The sequence below is a fragment of the Rhopalosiphum padi genome, chromosome 1 (genome assembly GCF_020882245.1).
Source record: "Rhopalosiphum padi isolate XX-2018 chromosome 1, ASM2088224v1, whole genome shotgun sequence".
In the NCBI taxonomy this organism is placed as follows: domain Eukaryota; kingdom Metazoa; phylum Arthropoda; class Insecta; order Hemiptera; family Aphididae; genus Rhopalosiphum; species Rhopalosiphum padi.
This window is the reverse complement of record NC_083597.1, coordinates 19,054,660-19,071,202: the sequence shown is the minus strand read 5'-3', so window position 1 is coordinate 19,071,202 and position 16,543 is coordinate 19,054,660. Positions and strand designations below refer to the sequence as shown.

Here is a 16,543-nt window from a genome sequence, read left to right as displayed (position 1 = left end):
TAATTTTTTGTGTTTAAGTGTTAAGTATTAATATTAAAAACTAAATGCACTTGATACTATTAAATAATTTTTTACTTAATTTTTTTTTTTAATTAAAAATAACAACCTTTTGATTTAAAAAACAAATTGTTATGAACATAAATCTTAAAAAATTTCCCTATGTCTTATCAATATTTCAGAGCCCAAAATTAAAAAAAAAAAAACACTTTAAAATCAACAAATTCATCGCTCAGAATCTAAAAGGCTTTAGGTGGTGAAGCGTGATAATATATCAGCCGGACCGTTCTCGCGTAAATATGTCATCGGTCAGCGGGGTTGCTTTTTTTCGTGTCTTGGATTCTACAGGCGGGACGTTGTAAAATCAGAAATTACTGCTTTGGTACGAACTGATATGCAAATAAACTGTATGCATGCAATTTTCCAATAAAATAGTAAAGTTATTGTCTGCACAAAGAGATTTATTAAATACACATCTATAAAGTAAACTTTTTGCTAATCAGTTAATGTAGAATGTAGTATATTTAGTGAGTGCTACCCTTTAATAATCAGTATAGACAGCAGTGGCGCATTTAAACATTTAGTGCCCTGGGGCAACATTTTACTAGCGCCCCCCCCCTCCTCAAGAAATACACATTTAATATTTTTGTAGATAATAAATATAAATATATTTAAAATAATTATTAATATACTAGAACAAACAATATTTAAAAATGTACTTATAATTTTCGTCGTGCATGGTCTTGAGCAAATTCTTGAATAATATCGTCGTAGCTTATTGCTGTAGTAACATCAGATTCTATATTCATGATTGCTAATGCAGTGAGCCTTTCTTCGCCTATGTTTGACCTTAAATATGATTTTATTCGTTTTAAGGCTGAAAATGACCTCTCAGTTGAGCAGTTACTAACTGGAGTGCATAGTAACATTCTTAAAGCAATATCTATATAAGGGAAAATATCCTTCAAATTATTTTTTCTTATAAACACTAACATATCTTGAATACTTTGAGGAGGATTAGAAATAGTTTTCAAATAGCTGCTAAAATGAATACATTCATTAGGAAATGAAGTTCCCAAATCTGTATTATATTCATTTCTTAACAGCTCAGCAGATACCCTTATGTCTGCAGCTGTCATTTTAGTAATTTTAAAAAAAAAATAATAATTTTTTAAAAGGTTGTTATATGCAATTTTTCTTCTCAACAATTCTGACTTCAATTGGTCTAAAATAACAAAATAGGTATTGATTTTAAAATTAGTTACAATACTTTCCATTGAACTGTCATCACTAAATTTTTTAATTTTTTTTTGTCGCTTTTCAGTATTTCTAAAGTTCATAATTCCACATTTTTCAATAGCATTTCTTTTAAAATTTTCATAATCTTTATCTGTACGAATATCACCAACATAATTAATTAATGATTGATAAAGCTCAACAACAACACTTAAATCAATATTTACACTTTGAAGTTTTTTGCTAACTGTATTAAACCTATGTAATATGTCTCCCCAAAAAATTGACAAGAAAGATGTTTCTAATGATTTAAGTATTTTGAGTATACCATTTGCTTCACATCGAATAGCTGGTTTTTCTTTTTCATTTTCTCCAATCTTAATTAAAGCATTTTCAATAGATGACCAATTTTTATTTAATGAATAACATGCATCATCTCTTGCAGACCACCTTGTATCTGATAATCTCTTGATTGAAGAATTTAAAATCTGCCATCGGTAAGTTGATGCTGAAAAGAATGTGTACAAGTTTTGAAGAAAGTTAAAAAAATGAATAGCTTCATTACAACAGCTGGCAGCATTTTGTCCCACTAAATTTAATGAATGAGCCGAGCAGGGAACAAACTTGGCCAATGGATTTATCAGTTTTATTCTAGCTTGTAATCCAGAGTAACTACCAGACATGTTACTCGCATTGTCATATGACTGCCCTCTTAAATAGTTAAGATTCAAATTGTACTTATTCAGAATTGTTATCACTGCTTCAGCCATATCTTCTGATTTATGTCCAACATTATTCATAAAACATAAAAAACGCTCAAATACATTACCACTCTCATCAACAAATCGTACAACTAAAGAAAGTTGATCAGTGTGGGTAATATCTGGCGTTGAATCAACACTAATTGAAAAATATCGTGAAGTATTGACATCTTGAATAATAGTATTTTCTACTTTTTTAGACATTAATAAAATAAATTGCTCATAAATATAATATGATAAATATGAAGTATGACCTTTACCGGGATTACCATTTTTGGAAATATGGTTTGATATAAAAGGGTCAAATTCAGCTAATAACTCAAGTGCCATCATAAAATTTCCATTACGTGGACATCCAATTTTTGAAGTATGTCCTCTGAATGCTAAACCTCTTGATGCCAATGTTTTAACAATTGCCACAACTCTTTTTAAAACATTGATCCAATACATACGTTCATTTTCAATTTGTTGTATTATTTGTTGATCAATTCTTTGATGTGTTTGTCCTCGATTTTTCATTGCTAGAATATTTGAACGATGTTTTAAAGAATTTTCATGTTGTGATATGAGCTCTTCAGCTCTTTTCCAGTTTGAAAATCCTTTTGAAGCAAATGAAGATGAATTTATGTTGCCAAACAACAAGCATGGGATACAGTAAATTACACCCTTACTTTCTGAGTATGCAATGAAATTACGTTTAATTGAATCACCATTAGTTAGTCTTGTATTCCAATAGTTTTTATTGCAAAATCTTAAAATTAAATTAAAATAAGGTTAAGTTATTAAAATTATCTTATCATTAGTTACTAAAACTTAAATTTGTACCTATAGTAGGTTTTGGTAGTTTTTTTGTGAAGTTTTGTATATGCTCGTTTAGATTTGGTAAAATTTAAATCATTTAAATCTTGAGAAAATCCATTAATACAAATATATTCTATAGTGAACTCGTTTATTTTCCATAAAGCAGGATCACATCTATGAAAAATAACAACTATTATATATTATATTGTAATTGATTTATTTTAATCTATAAATACTAAAATTAAGTGACTGGTATATAAAAAATTATGAAAACACTACAAACACTGAACATGGTTATTTTAAAACAAAACTAATAATTATGTAATTTTCATTTAATCACTTAATTCCTTTTTAACTATTTTAATACACCTACCAAATTAAAACACATAAATATTAGAATAGTATTTGTATTGAATAGTGTTTATTTATATTAAAATATTAGTAAATAATTTAGGTATCTTACAAGTAATTATTAAAATATTAACATAAAATAATTTACCGAGGAATATCAGTAGGCTCAAACAAAACATCAGCAGTTTCATTATTCTTAGATGACAATATATCAGTATTTATCTCAGAAATACTATCTATTAAATAATAAAATACAATTATTTAATTGCAAATATAAAATAGTTACATTTTTAATTTACTTTCTGTCTTAATATAACCACTACTTTTTGTAAGTTTGTGTTGTTCAGAACTGTTTACATTTGAATAATCTGGGTATATTTGTATTTGTGTATCTTGATTTAACATCTCTAGTTTATCATCTGTATCTATTAAATAATAAAATACCACTATTTAATTGCAAAAATAAAATAATTACATTTTTTATTTACTTTCTGTCACAATATTTCCACTACTTGTCATAGGATTGTGCTGTTCAGAACTGTTTATATTTGAATAATCTGGGTTCATTTGTATTTGTGTATCTTGGTTTAACATATCTAGTTCATCATCTGTATCTATTAAATAATAAAATACAATTATTTAATTGCAAATATAAGATAGTTACATTTTTAATTTTACTTTCTGTCTCAATATAACCACTACTTTTTGTAGGTTTGTACTGTTCAGAACTGTTTACATTTGAATAATCTGGGTTCATTTGTATTTGTGTACCTTGGTTTAACATCTCCAGTTTATCATCTGTATCTATTAAACATAAAAAAGAATTATTTAATTTCAAACATAAAATAAATATAATTTTAATTTAATTTCTGTCTCAATATTTCCATCATTTTTTGTAGCCATGCTGTACAGAACTGCTTACATTTGAATAATTCAGGTTTATATTTATTTTTGTAGGTAGGTTTAACTTTAACATATCTAATTCATCAAGTTTCAATTATTATTCAAATTTATTATAAAATTCAAAATATAAGTTTCAAAGTAAACCAGCTTTTATTAACTAATTATAACTTCAACTAGTTAATAAATACAAAAATTTGATCACTAAAAATGTCAATAGTTATAAGAGACAATTATCAGATAGGTAGTCTATACTAGGTATAATATAATGGTCCTATATTAATATAAAAAGCGAGTTTGGTATTTTTTTAAAACAGGTAGGTACTTTAAATAATTAAATACAAAATAAGAAATTTGAAAATTGAAACACTGAATTGTTATTTGTTTTTATACTTCAATAAAAACAAAAACAAAAACAACTTACTTGAATTATTCGATGGCTTGAACATACTATCTAATTTTCTACAATTCTTAATTAATGCATCGTGTTTTAATTTTTTAATTTTTGCTTGCTTTCTATATCCTGAACCACTAAGCTTTTTTTTAGCTTCCATATTGAAAATCCGCGTATAATCTATTACAGAATATAGTAATATAAATATAATTTATAATACTCAATCGAGTACAGTGCATAGAACCATATATAAACTATAAATTTATAACATTGTACTTACCAAATTCCAGTAATTTATAGAAGGTATACTGGAATACTGAATACTAATTTTGAAAGTAGAACGAATTATAAACAATAAACAATAAAGATTAAATCAAATATTAACATTAAGCGTCTAATGACCGTATGGTTAACTTATTACACAAGACGCTGTCAGAAGACAATTAAACACGCGAGTCACTATAGCTAATATTGACAAAAATAACGTTCGGCGGTCGGCGATAAGGAAAATAATATTTTGATGTGGATATTATGTTATTTTTAACTCGTATTAGCTAATAACATGTTATTTCCGCCACAGATGATATATATTATAATATATAAATAAATCATTGATATTTATATCTATGATTGTCACAATCCCGTGCCGCTCATAGACCTGTATGAAAACCGTTTATAATCATAGACCTTATGAGTTATAACTAAAATGTCTATTTTTAATTTATAATCTTTATTTGTATTTTGTATAATAATATTATATCAAATTAAATAGAAAGATTTCAATTATATGTAGTGGTAAACTATAAAAATTTTCCCGCCCCCTAGAATTTGGCGCCCGGGGCACTTGCCCCAGTTGCCCCCCCTTAAATGCGCCACTGATAGACAGGTAGGAGGTACCTATTTTTTTTAAATATAAATTTAAAAACTGTTATGCTCTATATTTCATGTTGTATTATGTAGTTATGTTTAAGATCGAATGTTACTATTTTGAAACAATAAGAACTTTGTTCGTACCAATAAGTTATAAGTTTTTAACAAAAAAATAAAAACGATATTTCACAGATAATGTTCTCAACTATATTGTATATCAATTTGGAGTCTTAACTGTACTATCACTACAGCCTGAGTGGTTTTATCCCGTTAAAAACAGTTTGTGCTATGTTATACATGACGTGGAAGACGGAGACAACATACCTACCCATAAAATTATATACATTATTTAATAATAAATAACTTAACAGTTAACAGGTAGGTACTAACAACATTATCGATTAATAATCCCGGCAGTCTTTTGCATTTTTTATTTTACAATTGATTGACTGCCTATCTAACATTGAATTGTTCATTATTACGTTTTACATAGTTTTAGAAAAAAAGAAGAAAAATAGTCATTTATTTTTGTTCAAAACAGTGTTATTTTTATTGGTATTTTATATTTAATTTGTATTATTTGTATTGGCTTTTTGTACCAGTTATATCAGTTATTGTCAATATTGACATTGCCTTGGGTTTGGGTATAGTTAGTAGTTACCCATACACTATTTATAAGCGTCTATCTAATAGGCCAAAAGACTTGTACCATTGGTATTGTACCAATACACCATAAGGATAGGCATATACAAATATTAATAATATTTCTATGTTTATAGTACGCTGGGAACAGTCCACAGACTATAAAAAAGATAATATACACTATTAATTAACTAAGTGTTAATAACGCTCGGAGGAAGAGGCTCTTCTCTTGCGTGACTTATTGCTGTGCGATAATAATTAAATATATCTATAGTGTGCACATATAATATAATCTATTATACAGACTTTTATTTAGGTACCGGTGGTAAAACTACGTATTAGAAGTATACTGTATACATTATAGACATTTGTGGTGTTCAAATATCGTTTATCAATTTTCTGGTAAAATTAATATCGTACATTTTTTTTTCGCGATTTTAAATTATACTGAATACTGCAATATTTTAACATAATAAATATGTGTATGTTTATAAATTATATTATTGTTCTGTTTCTATCGTCTGCATATAGATACATTAAAAATTGTATACTATAATAATAGTACCTATAATATACTTTAATAGTATATTACTAATATATGTTGATGGCCTTTGGCCAATGAGCTATAAGTTACATTATTGTTTTACATTGTAAGTCCAAGATATCCAATGATAATGATATCCACTCATGGGATTTTAATAGGTTTTAATGCTTCGTCAGTCATCACTGCAGCTGTATGTTAAATGTTTGATCTGCTACTTCTACGTCTACAGCTGTTATCTACACGCCTATTCAACTATAGGCAAGGGGGAAGGTCGGTCTATTAGTACAAGGTCCGTTGTCTATGACTATTCCTATAACGATCGAATCAATATTTAATCAAATTATTGATTCACTGTTGTAGATAACTTATATGAGTCATGACTACTGGTATGAGTGGTATGTCATATGTATATATATATATATGTATTTATTTATATACAAATATGTGTACATATGTTTGTTTTTATTTATTAATTATATTTATAAAATAATACTGGGTCCCACTGAGTCACACTCATACGTAGGTTTATCTATTTTTGGGTTTATAAGAGATATGACTGATATATGAGCTATGTGGTCTATAATTGATAATACCTATATCATCATTGTGTGTGGGTACTATATAGTAATATAGTAATTAGTAATTACTCCATGTACCCAACAGTATCATAAAATAGCACAAAAAACAATATTAATAATAATTAGAAGATCGGTTGTTACGTGTAATATCATTGTCAATAGTCTAACAACGTAGGTAGGTAACTAAGATGGTAATACATTTTTAACAATAAATTATTTTCTCTAAGAAAATGTTTACATTTGAAAGAGGTTGACATAAAATTAAAATATTGTAACTTACAGACTATAATGTAATGTATTTAAGAATTAATTAAGAAAAAAACTAAAAAGTGTTTTTTTGAGTAGATTTTTGTTTTAATTGCTGTATTCGCCTGTATTGTGTATTTAGATAGCTACATAGGCACTATATAGTTAAATAGTTTTTTAGCCTGTATAGACTCAGATAATTTAATTTTGATGCCTTAAAAAATCTCAAAAAATACAAAAATTACATCATAAACATGATTTTAAATTTATTTAAAAAATATATTACAGGTTTATTTTTGTTTATTAAATTAGTATATTAGTAGTAATACTAGTATTAGTATAAATTTAAATAAAGTTGTACAGAAAGCTAGATTTCATCGTCTTGTATTTAATTTAATTTGCACGAAAAAGAACTATTTTCATAAATTATTTAATTTCTTTAATAGTTTTGTATTGTATGATATTAATTTATTTTTAAAGTTTTAGTCCAAAAACTCTAAAATGCTCTAAAATTTAAGAAAATGACCTAAAAACTAAAAATTTAAAAAATGCAAAATAAATTTTCTTATTCTTATTCAAAAGTATATAAAATAAATTTGTGACAATACGAGGATTGCCCGATTGCACAGTAAGCTTTGGAAAACAATGCAAAGTACATCGAAATCCCAGCCTTACTTATTATTAGTTATATAATTATAAACTAAGGTTCGAAAGTTATAAGACTTGCATATTTATATTGTGCTTTATGCTCTCGATTTATTAAAAACCACGCTAAAAATCTGAGATATACAATGGTGAATTGGTGAGTTAAAAATTTAATTATTTTCTTGGAATTTTAAGTAATGTTTTTTACATATTTTGTTTTTGAGTTTTTTTATACATATTTTTCAATTTTATTCGAGAATATTTTGCTTTTATAGCCTCTATAACTTATGAACCCTGTAGTTCTTATAACCTATATAATAATCATAAATTAATAAAAAAAAAAAATAGTTTCGGTCAAAGAAGGTGTGTCAGTTATCGCGTGGTAATAATGGCAGTTTTTCAATTGCACTTAAAATTACTTTTTTATATACCAATTGCACTCTTAACATTTTTAGGGTCGATAAACCTGCAATTGCACTCTATACATTTTAGGGTTGATAGACCAATTGCGTGAGCGTATACTGTAGTTGCCTTCTGAATTTATAAAGGTCAATAATTTTTTATACGAATTGCCTCCCGACGTACCTAAATTTTATTGTAAACGAGACTTAAGGGTCTGATACTAGTTGCATCTTAATGGACATTAAAATTAAAATTGAACAGGTAAAAAAATGTCTATGTTGTTAAAACATGACATCATGACATCAACATAAGTTTGTAATTTCGAAGTCAGAGGATTCAATTTTTCCTTCTCATTTATGGGTATAAAAAAGTTCAAGGTTCAAATAATTCATACAGAGACTATTATTTGAATACATAGTTCTAATAAGCTTAAACCATATGCACGATTAAAAATTAGAAACAACAATTTTTTTTCGATAATCAAATAAAAAGCTGAATTAAAAATATATATCAAATTTAGAGTATCTACAAATATTGGCTAAATATGTTATAAATATTTTATTATTATAAAATTACCAAATTTTCATTTTTTATTATTGTTTTTAATATAATTGTGTACCTATTATTTGTATAAAAATGTATATAATATAATTATTATTATATACACAATACTGATATTTTTAATAATAATTAATAATAGAATATTAAATAATTCTAAATAACTATAGTTGCAGTATATAAAAAATAAAAATTATTGGTATTAATAAAATTATATTAGTTAATATACCTAACATATACATCATACCTACATATTTTATGATTGTTACAATTATAACGTTATATAAAGAATATAACAATACGTGTCATTGAATTATACAGACAATTATTATTTTTGTCTTTAAGTTTTGTATATTTTTTGGCGTATTACTCTCTATACCAGTCAACCAGCCACCAGGGGTGGCGAACCTACGACACGCGTGCCAAAGGTGGCAAGTTGATCAAATTTCAATGGCACGTGAAAAATTGAAATTATTAAAAATTATGCTATTTACAAAGTTTTGATTATAACTGTTATAAAAAATTCAAAGAAACGAATGATATACATTTTAAAAATTATAGTTATAAAAAAGGTATGTCTCCTTAATAAAATAATACATAATAAATCTGTAACTTTATTTTTATCCTTAGGAAATATAATTTCCTTTGGGCACGTGATAAAATTTCCAAAACCTTGATTGGGAAAATATGGCATTTGACCCCAAAAAAGGTCGCCGCCCCTGTACTATACTGTTATACCTGATTTTCTTTTCTGGCAGAGTTTACACTCAAAGAAGGTTCTTGTAACGGATTTCACATGCGCCCTTATAAGTGTATATTAACGTTTTTATTTACAATAAGGATAAGAGACAATTCGTATATTTTGGGAGGCAACTATATACTAGTTACTATATAGTATACACCGAGTAGTTGCGTTCTACACATTTTAGAGTCGATAGACTAATTGCGCTCAAAACATTTAAACATTTTATTGCGAATAAAATACCTGAGGTAAACTCATTAATTAGTTATAATTATATAATAAATGAATACACTAACCGTCAACCGATTTTTTGTAAGTATTATTACGTACCTAATATATAATATAACTAAATATTTTTTTTTCTTCGCATTTAACATATTACTTGCGTGATCAAACGTGTGTAAAATATATTATAAATGTATAACCATTATTCACTTTAACCGCAGTAATCAATTGATTAATAAATACATTTTTAATTTTCAAGCATTTTTAGTGTGTAGATTATTTATGTCCATATTGATGGAATTAGATCGAACAACAATATTTTCATGCCTGCAGAGAGTCGTTTATTATTTTCATTTTACAGATGTTTAGTGTTTACCATACGATTTTTCCGAAAATATCTATATCAACTATCAAAAAAATAGTATTCACATTTCACATCAATAATATCTATACTATTCAAAACAATATAAATATTAGTTACTAACCTACTTTTTTCCCCCTTTTTACATATAATTATTATGAAAAAAGTTAAGTTTGAAACACATTAAAATACATTTTGAAATAATTACTTTTACAGTGGGATGTAGATAACAAAAAAAAAATTAAAATGCTATGACATATAGTATATATCATAATTTATGTACCTATACTTTGCATACTTTTGATAGAGCTTATAACTAAAAGTTAGGACTATTATTTTAAATATTTGTTTTCGTATAGGTATCGTCTTCCGTTCCCTTAAATTTTTCTAGTGTTTTTTTATATTGTAGTAAATTTATACATTCCAAAAACTTTATCAAATGAATATGTGTATATTTTATAACTAATATATAGATAATTGTATAATAAAATGAACATGTATTATATAATAATATAATATAATAGCTATTTACACATTCTATAATAATTAAATAATTTATTTGAAGGTACCTATCAAATTAAACTTTAATCAAAATTATTAATAACTTTTAGTTAATAAAGCTTATAAAGGATTAATTTATTTTAAGTTTATATTGTAATTAAATTTACTCATTAGTCATTGGAACTGTATACCATACAAGCTCAATCGTTTTGCTACATATATTGGTTATTTGTATAATTGTATATAAATTAGGCTTAATGATTAAATAATATAATAATAAAAAAAATAATGGGTTAAAAATGTATTACACCATGCAGCGCGATGTAAACGCGTTGGATGTTTCGCTAAGTGCTTGTCTATGTATAAATGAAAATAGAAGTTCAAAGAAAAACTTCCAGTGAAAAAAACAATCAGCAACCGTAAATTATAAATAACCACCATATGGGGAACAGAAAATATATACTCGAGGTATTCATACTAAGGAGTACGCTACTTCAACTACTTGTATATAAACAGAAGATAGCAGATATAAGACAGTTATATCGTCATTCGTCAAGTGACAAATATCATACATTATACATAATAAATTAATCATAATTCATAATATTAATATTATATAATATATATTATATTATTATATAATGCACTAATGCAGATGTAGGATCTACCCGGGTCCGTCGATGAGTGTGACGACATGCTATAACGCCTATAACTTTTAATATATTTTATTCATAATTCATTATTTATAAGCTAGCTACCTTTATAATATAACAAATTTATTATGATCTTTTAGACTGTAAAATATTTTTAACAATACTATGTGATACTGTGCAAGTACACAAGGTAATATTGACTTTTATAATTTAAAAAAAAATCATTACCTATATTTGGCGTAACTGTTTTCCGTCAAAAAAAAATTAATAAATTATTTAAGATAGATTTTGAGAACCTCTCATACCAGCAGTCCCCAAACTGTACACCGCGAGTACTTTCTAAGTCTTTAAGGGCACCGCGGTCTACGGCTGATGATAAATAATTTATTGTTATCAATGAGTATTGTTTTGTTCTGTCTTTTATAGAATTCACAGCAGGGTACCTACAGCGGCTGAATTTGATCTAAAAAGGCACCACAGAAAAAAAGTTTGGAAAACTCTGCCTTATACGAATATCAGTTGTATCCCGCGTTATTTATTTATATATTTTTTATTGAAAAAATGAAACATAAATTATAGATTATATATTATGAATGGTTACAGATTATATTAACCTACCTCATGTAAGCTTATGCAGCTTGTGGTGGAGATAGAAAGTTATGATTACTACTATAAGTTATTACTTATTATTATTTCATCGCAGCATTATTAACGGATAATTGATGGATTATTGTTCGCTATCACTCTGATACCTGTGTGTTTAAACCACAGTCTGCGACAACGTAATATACGAAAAATTTAAAAAATATTTCTATAATGTCGGAGAATATTGAAGTGATATCAAGTAACAGTAGACATAATACATATTATAATCCTATAATATACAACAATTTTTAATTTATACATGCGTTTATATCTATAAAAACAGTAAAAACGACATTGCTCGGTAGGTGTTAGGTAGGTATAATAAACAATGTGCTGCTAAAATGTTTACAAAAAATAATTAGGAGTAAGATAAGATATAGACAATAGTTTATGATCAATATATCGTGAAACAAGGTGAGGCGCATATATCATAATCATTATACATTACTAGTTAACGGATTTAGATTCAGAGGTTCTCAAAAAATATCTTAAATAATTTATTATTGTTTTGGTGAAAATCGGAATATAACCTAAGGCGGAAAACAGTCATGCTGATAATGGACGATGGTCATTTTGGTGGAAAACGGAAACATCCCTATTTTAAGTAAATTCGGTAGATATAAATGTAGTACAGGATTATGTACGGAGTACGGTGATTATGGTTCAATAATGGTATATTGTACCATTTGTCTCTACTTACATTTGCTATAACATGATTCCGCGCGTTAGAATTTTTTTTAGTGTGATTAAATTACACCAAATACTACGAATTTTAAAATTGTATATTAAATAGGTAACTAACTAAACTAACTAATTTAAATCAACAAACGACCCAGAAATATTTTAACAATTATTACCTTAACTTGATTAAAAATGGTTTTTTTCAATATTATAAAATTTACTAAATTATGATAGGTGCATGTATCAAAAAAATCAAGTTAGAACTTCATAAAAATGTTTCTTTTAATATCTAAGATGTGAACATAGGTATAGTACAAGATTCTTTAATATTTTTTTTATTTATAACAAATATAAAATATTTACTAGATAGTCAAATTAATTTTGTATGGGCATTTTAAGTTCAAATTTGAACGAAATCACACATTTTAGTAACGAAAAACCATGTTAATTATTTTGTTATGATTTATAAAACATTATTTATGGGGACTTAAACAATTTTTAGTCTTTTACGTATGTTATAACTTTTACTGTACCTATACAATAACATTTTCAAAATATGTTGATTCATTTTAAGATATTAACTATTTATACTTTGAACCTATTAACATTGTTTCACAGTAAGGAAAGTAAGGTATATATAGTAAGATAGTAAGGTGATATTAACTTAAAAGTTTATAAAAATAATATAATATGGTATAAACTTGTAATATAATTATTAAATACTAATAATATAATAAATGCAATGTTTTCGATTAAAATTAAATCAACTTACTATAATACTAATAGTAAAATATATTGTGAAGTAGGCTGACAGATCGTCTTCGCTCAAAATCGTTTATCGTATAGTGTATACAATTATATATCATTGAATTCAAATTTAAGTAATTTAACACATCCATTACAATGATCAATTCGACAGATAGATGGTGCCGAATAATATGAAAATTATGGGAATAATGGATAGATGGAATAATTAATAATTTATATATAAATAAAAAATGACTATAATATTATTATTTATTTATAAATTATTAATCATTCTCTGTAAATTTAAATATTGTTTTATTATAAATATATTAAATATTAAATATAATGTAAATGTAAATATGTAATTACTAGTAAGTACAATTAGATAGCTATAAAATAAAATAAATTCCATCTATACATTTTAATAAAAAAATGTTGAACATAATAATACCTGATATCCACTATATAAATCTAATATTGTGGTAAAAAAATAGCACAAAAAGTTTAGGTATACGTATACTGGTATACTACAGATCTTGTATACTTATAATAGTAATATAATATTATATTTATGTACAAATTAATAATAATTATGTAGGTATAATAATATTACAATCTACAATATATTATTTGTAATAATTTTTATTTTGTAACTACGGCTATAGACGCTTAGAATAATATTACCTACAACCATGTTGATGACAAAAACATGCCTGTCAATATAAACATGCATTTATTAAAAAGGTACAGGTAGCTACCATATATTATATCAAATACATATACATATTTACGTACATTACGATATTAGATATTACATTGAATAAAATACAACATATTTACATACAGTAATTCACGTTTGGTACAAAAGGGTCTTAAAAACCAATAATCATAAAAATATTATTCTTTGATTTATTTAGTTTTTAGGTTATAGATATAGATAATGCCATTCTTAATACATAATGAATGCAGATGCAACTATTAACTATATAGTATATAATATATATTTATATTATACTTTGGTTGAATAGTTTCCGTATGTAGGTGGGAACTTTATTTTTAAATTTAACTTTCACTTCGACGACGGGTTATTGTACATCGTAACAGTTTGTTAAGATAAATGCGTTTTTTTTTTAGGTTATTAGTTTTCCTCAGGCATATCCCATATTATCTATTTAATGACAACTCAAATGACCTTTTTAAATATATTTTTTGAAAACCATAATAAAAAAAAAAAAAAATACCATACATTTTACTGAATAAATAAATCACCAGCAACTTACAAATACATATTTGTAGTATAGAAATGCCTAAAATATTTATGTGTTGGTAATTTACACATATTTCGTAAACATCTATAGATAAAGGTTCGCTATAGAAATAGTATATATACACTACTACATTAGTGCTTTGGTAAATACTAAATATGTATAATGTAATATTGTAATGTATTATAGATATAATATATATTATATACATCTCAATCACGTTGTTGTCAGTTCTTTTCGGAATAGAAATAATCTAAAATAGACTGCAGCTTATATACATATTATATATATACAATACACATATCTACGTGTGCTTACTTATTATAGTTATTTATCATCTTTTGCAGTGGACCATAGGTAATAAACTATAATAACACTAATAGATAACTGTTACCTATGTATTTTACTTAGAATACTTAGATATTTAAGTTCTATTTAGTACAAGCAATAAGCATACACAAGACACAATAATAATTAATAATTATTAATATAAGCTCGCCGAAAAGCCTATTAACTATTATACCAGCAGAAAATTAATGTGAATTATATTCTACTTGACTTTTATAGTTTTATATTATGAGTTTGGTTTCGCGTCGCGTTTCGAAACGAACGAACTCTCCATATCGGTAATATCAGCTATTACATTGCACACTGTTGCAGGCTTTCGACCGCGTTATGTTTTTATTTAGCACTTATATTACGGTGAACCATAAAAAAATAGCGACTGGTATTATACTCGTGATAATTCTCGAATTGTTTTATTTTTCATTTTTTCACGATAGCAGTTTACGCCTCTTTCTGGACGGCGTTGCGTGACAACTGTGTATAATACAAAATTTATATTATATAGAGACTCGCGCGAGCGTATTGTGCACTATATATTTCGTATATTATGTATATATAATATAATATAATTACTTTATACGCACGCATAGGTTTTAGGTCTTTTAGGCAACACGTATTATTATTAACCCAGAGTTTATGCGGTCAACACAATACACAATGTATATTTATTAATTATTATAATATGCGACCTCACGATATTTTTTAATTTTTACAGCCACGGAGTACATTATAACGATAACGGTGCGATATGATATTATGTAATAACTAATAATACATAGTACACAATTTTTTAATAATACAATAAATTAATGGTTAGCGTAAATTCGGGAAAATTCAGTCGAAACGAATACGTATGTGATACGTACGTGATATTATAGTACTTTACCGTCGCGCGTTGTCTTCGACGAACCAAAAACGATCGACTCGAAATCGTAAAAAAAAATATATCTAATAATAATATACGTAATACACGGCCCAATAAATATTTACGGTGTAAAAGATGCCTACTCGTGCTGTAGTCGTGCGACGATCATGAAATCCGAGATTTCTATACGAATTTCTCTACGACCGTGTAACTATATATATACCTACTCGTATATTATACCTACCTACCTACGCAACGCGCGCGTTAAAAGTCGTATCGAAGTGATGGGTAAAGCGTACGTCGTATCTCGTAGGTTTTTATTATGCATTCCGGTATCCGTACTGTATCGTTTGTACACTGCGCTGGTAGGCTTCTGCGGCGGGTCCGAGATGGCCGACGATAACCATTAACCGCCGCGGTACTCACGGTTCGTATGTATATATACATACCGGATACCAGATATATATACATATAATGCGTGTAAAAATAATGATGATGATAATAATAATAATAATAATAAGTACGTACAATCATAAATATTATAACGTGGTCCCCCAAACAGCGGGAACGTCCTTGGCACGGTAAAAA

At 26.4% G+C, this 16,543-nt stretch overlaps 1 protein-coding gene across 1 annotated transcript; it reads right to left on the bottom strand.

Annotated features, from left to right (window-relative positions):
- Positions 1-716: 716 nt before the first annotated feature.
- On the bottom strand, positions 717-5,128 carry LOC132917021 (zinc finger MYM-type protein 1-like). Its single transcript, XM_060977530.1, has 8 exons — positions 4,471-5,128; positions 3,825-3,950; positions 3,635-3,760; positions 3,446-3,571; positions 3,295-3,382; positions 2,820-2,969; positions 2,666-2,745; positions 717-2,593 (listed from the first exon to the last, which is right to left on the bottom strand). Exons 1-8 carry the CDS (start codon positions 4,598-4,600, stop codon positions 717-719), a joined length of 2,703 nt encoding a protein of 900 aa, XP_060833513.1. The 5' UTR covers positions 4,601-5,128.
- Positions 5,129-16,543: the final 11,415 nt, after the last annotated feature.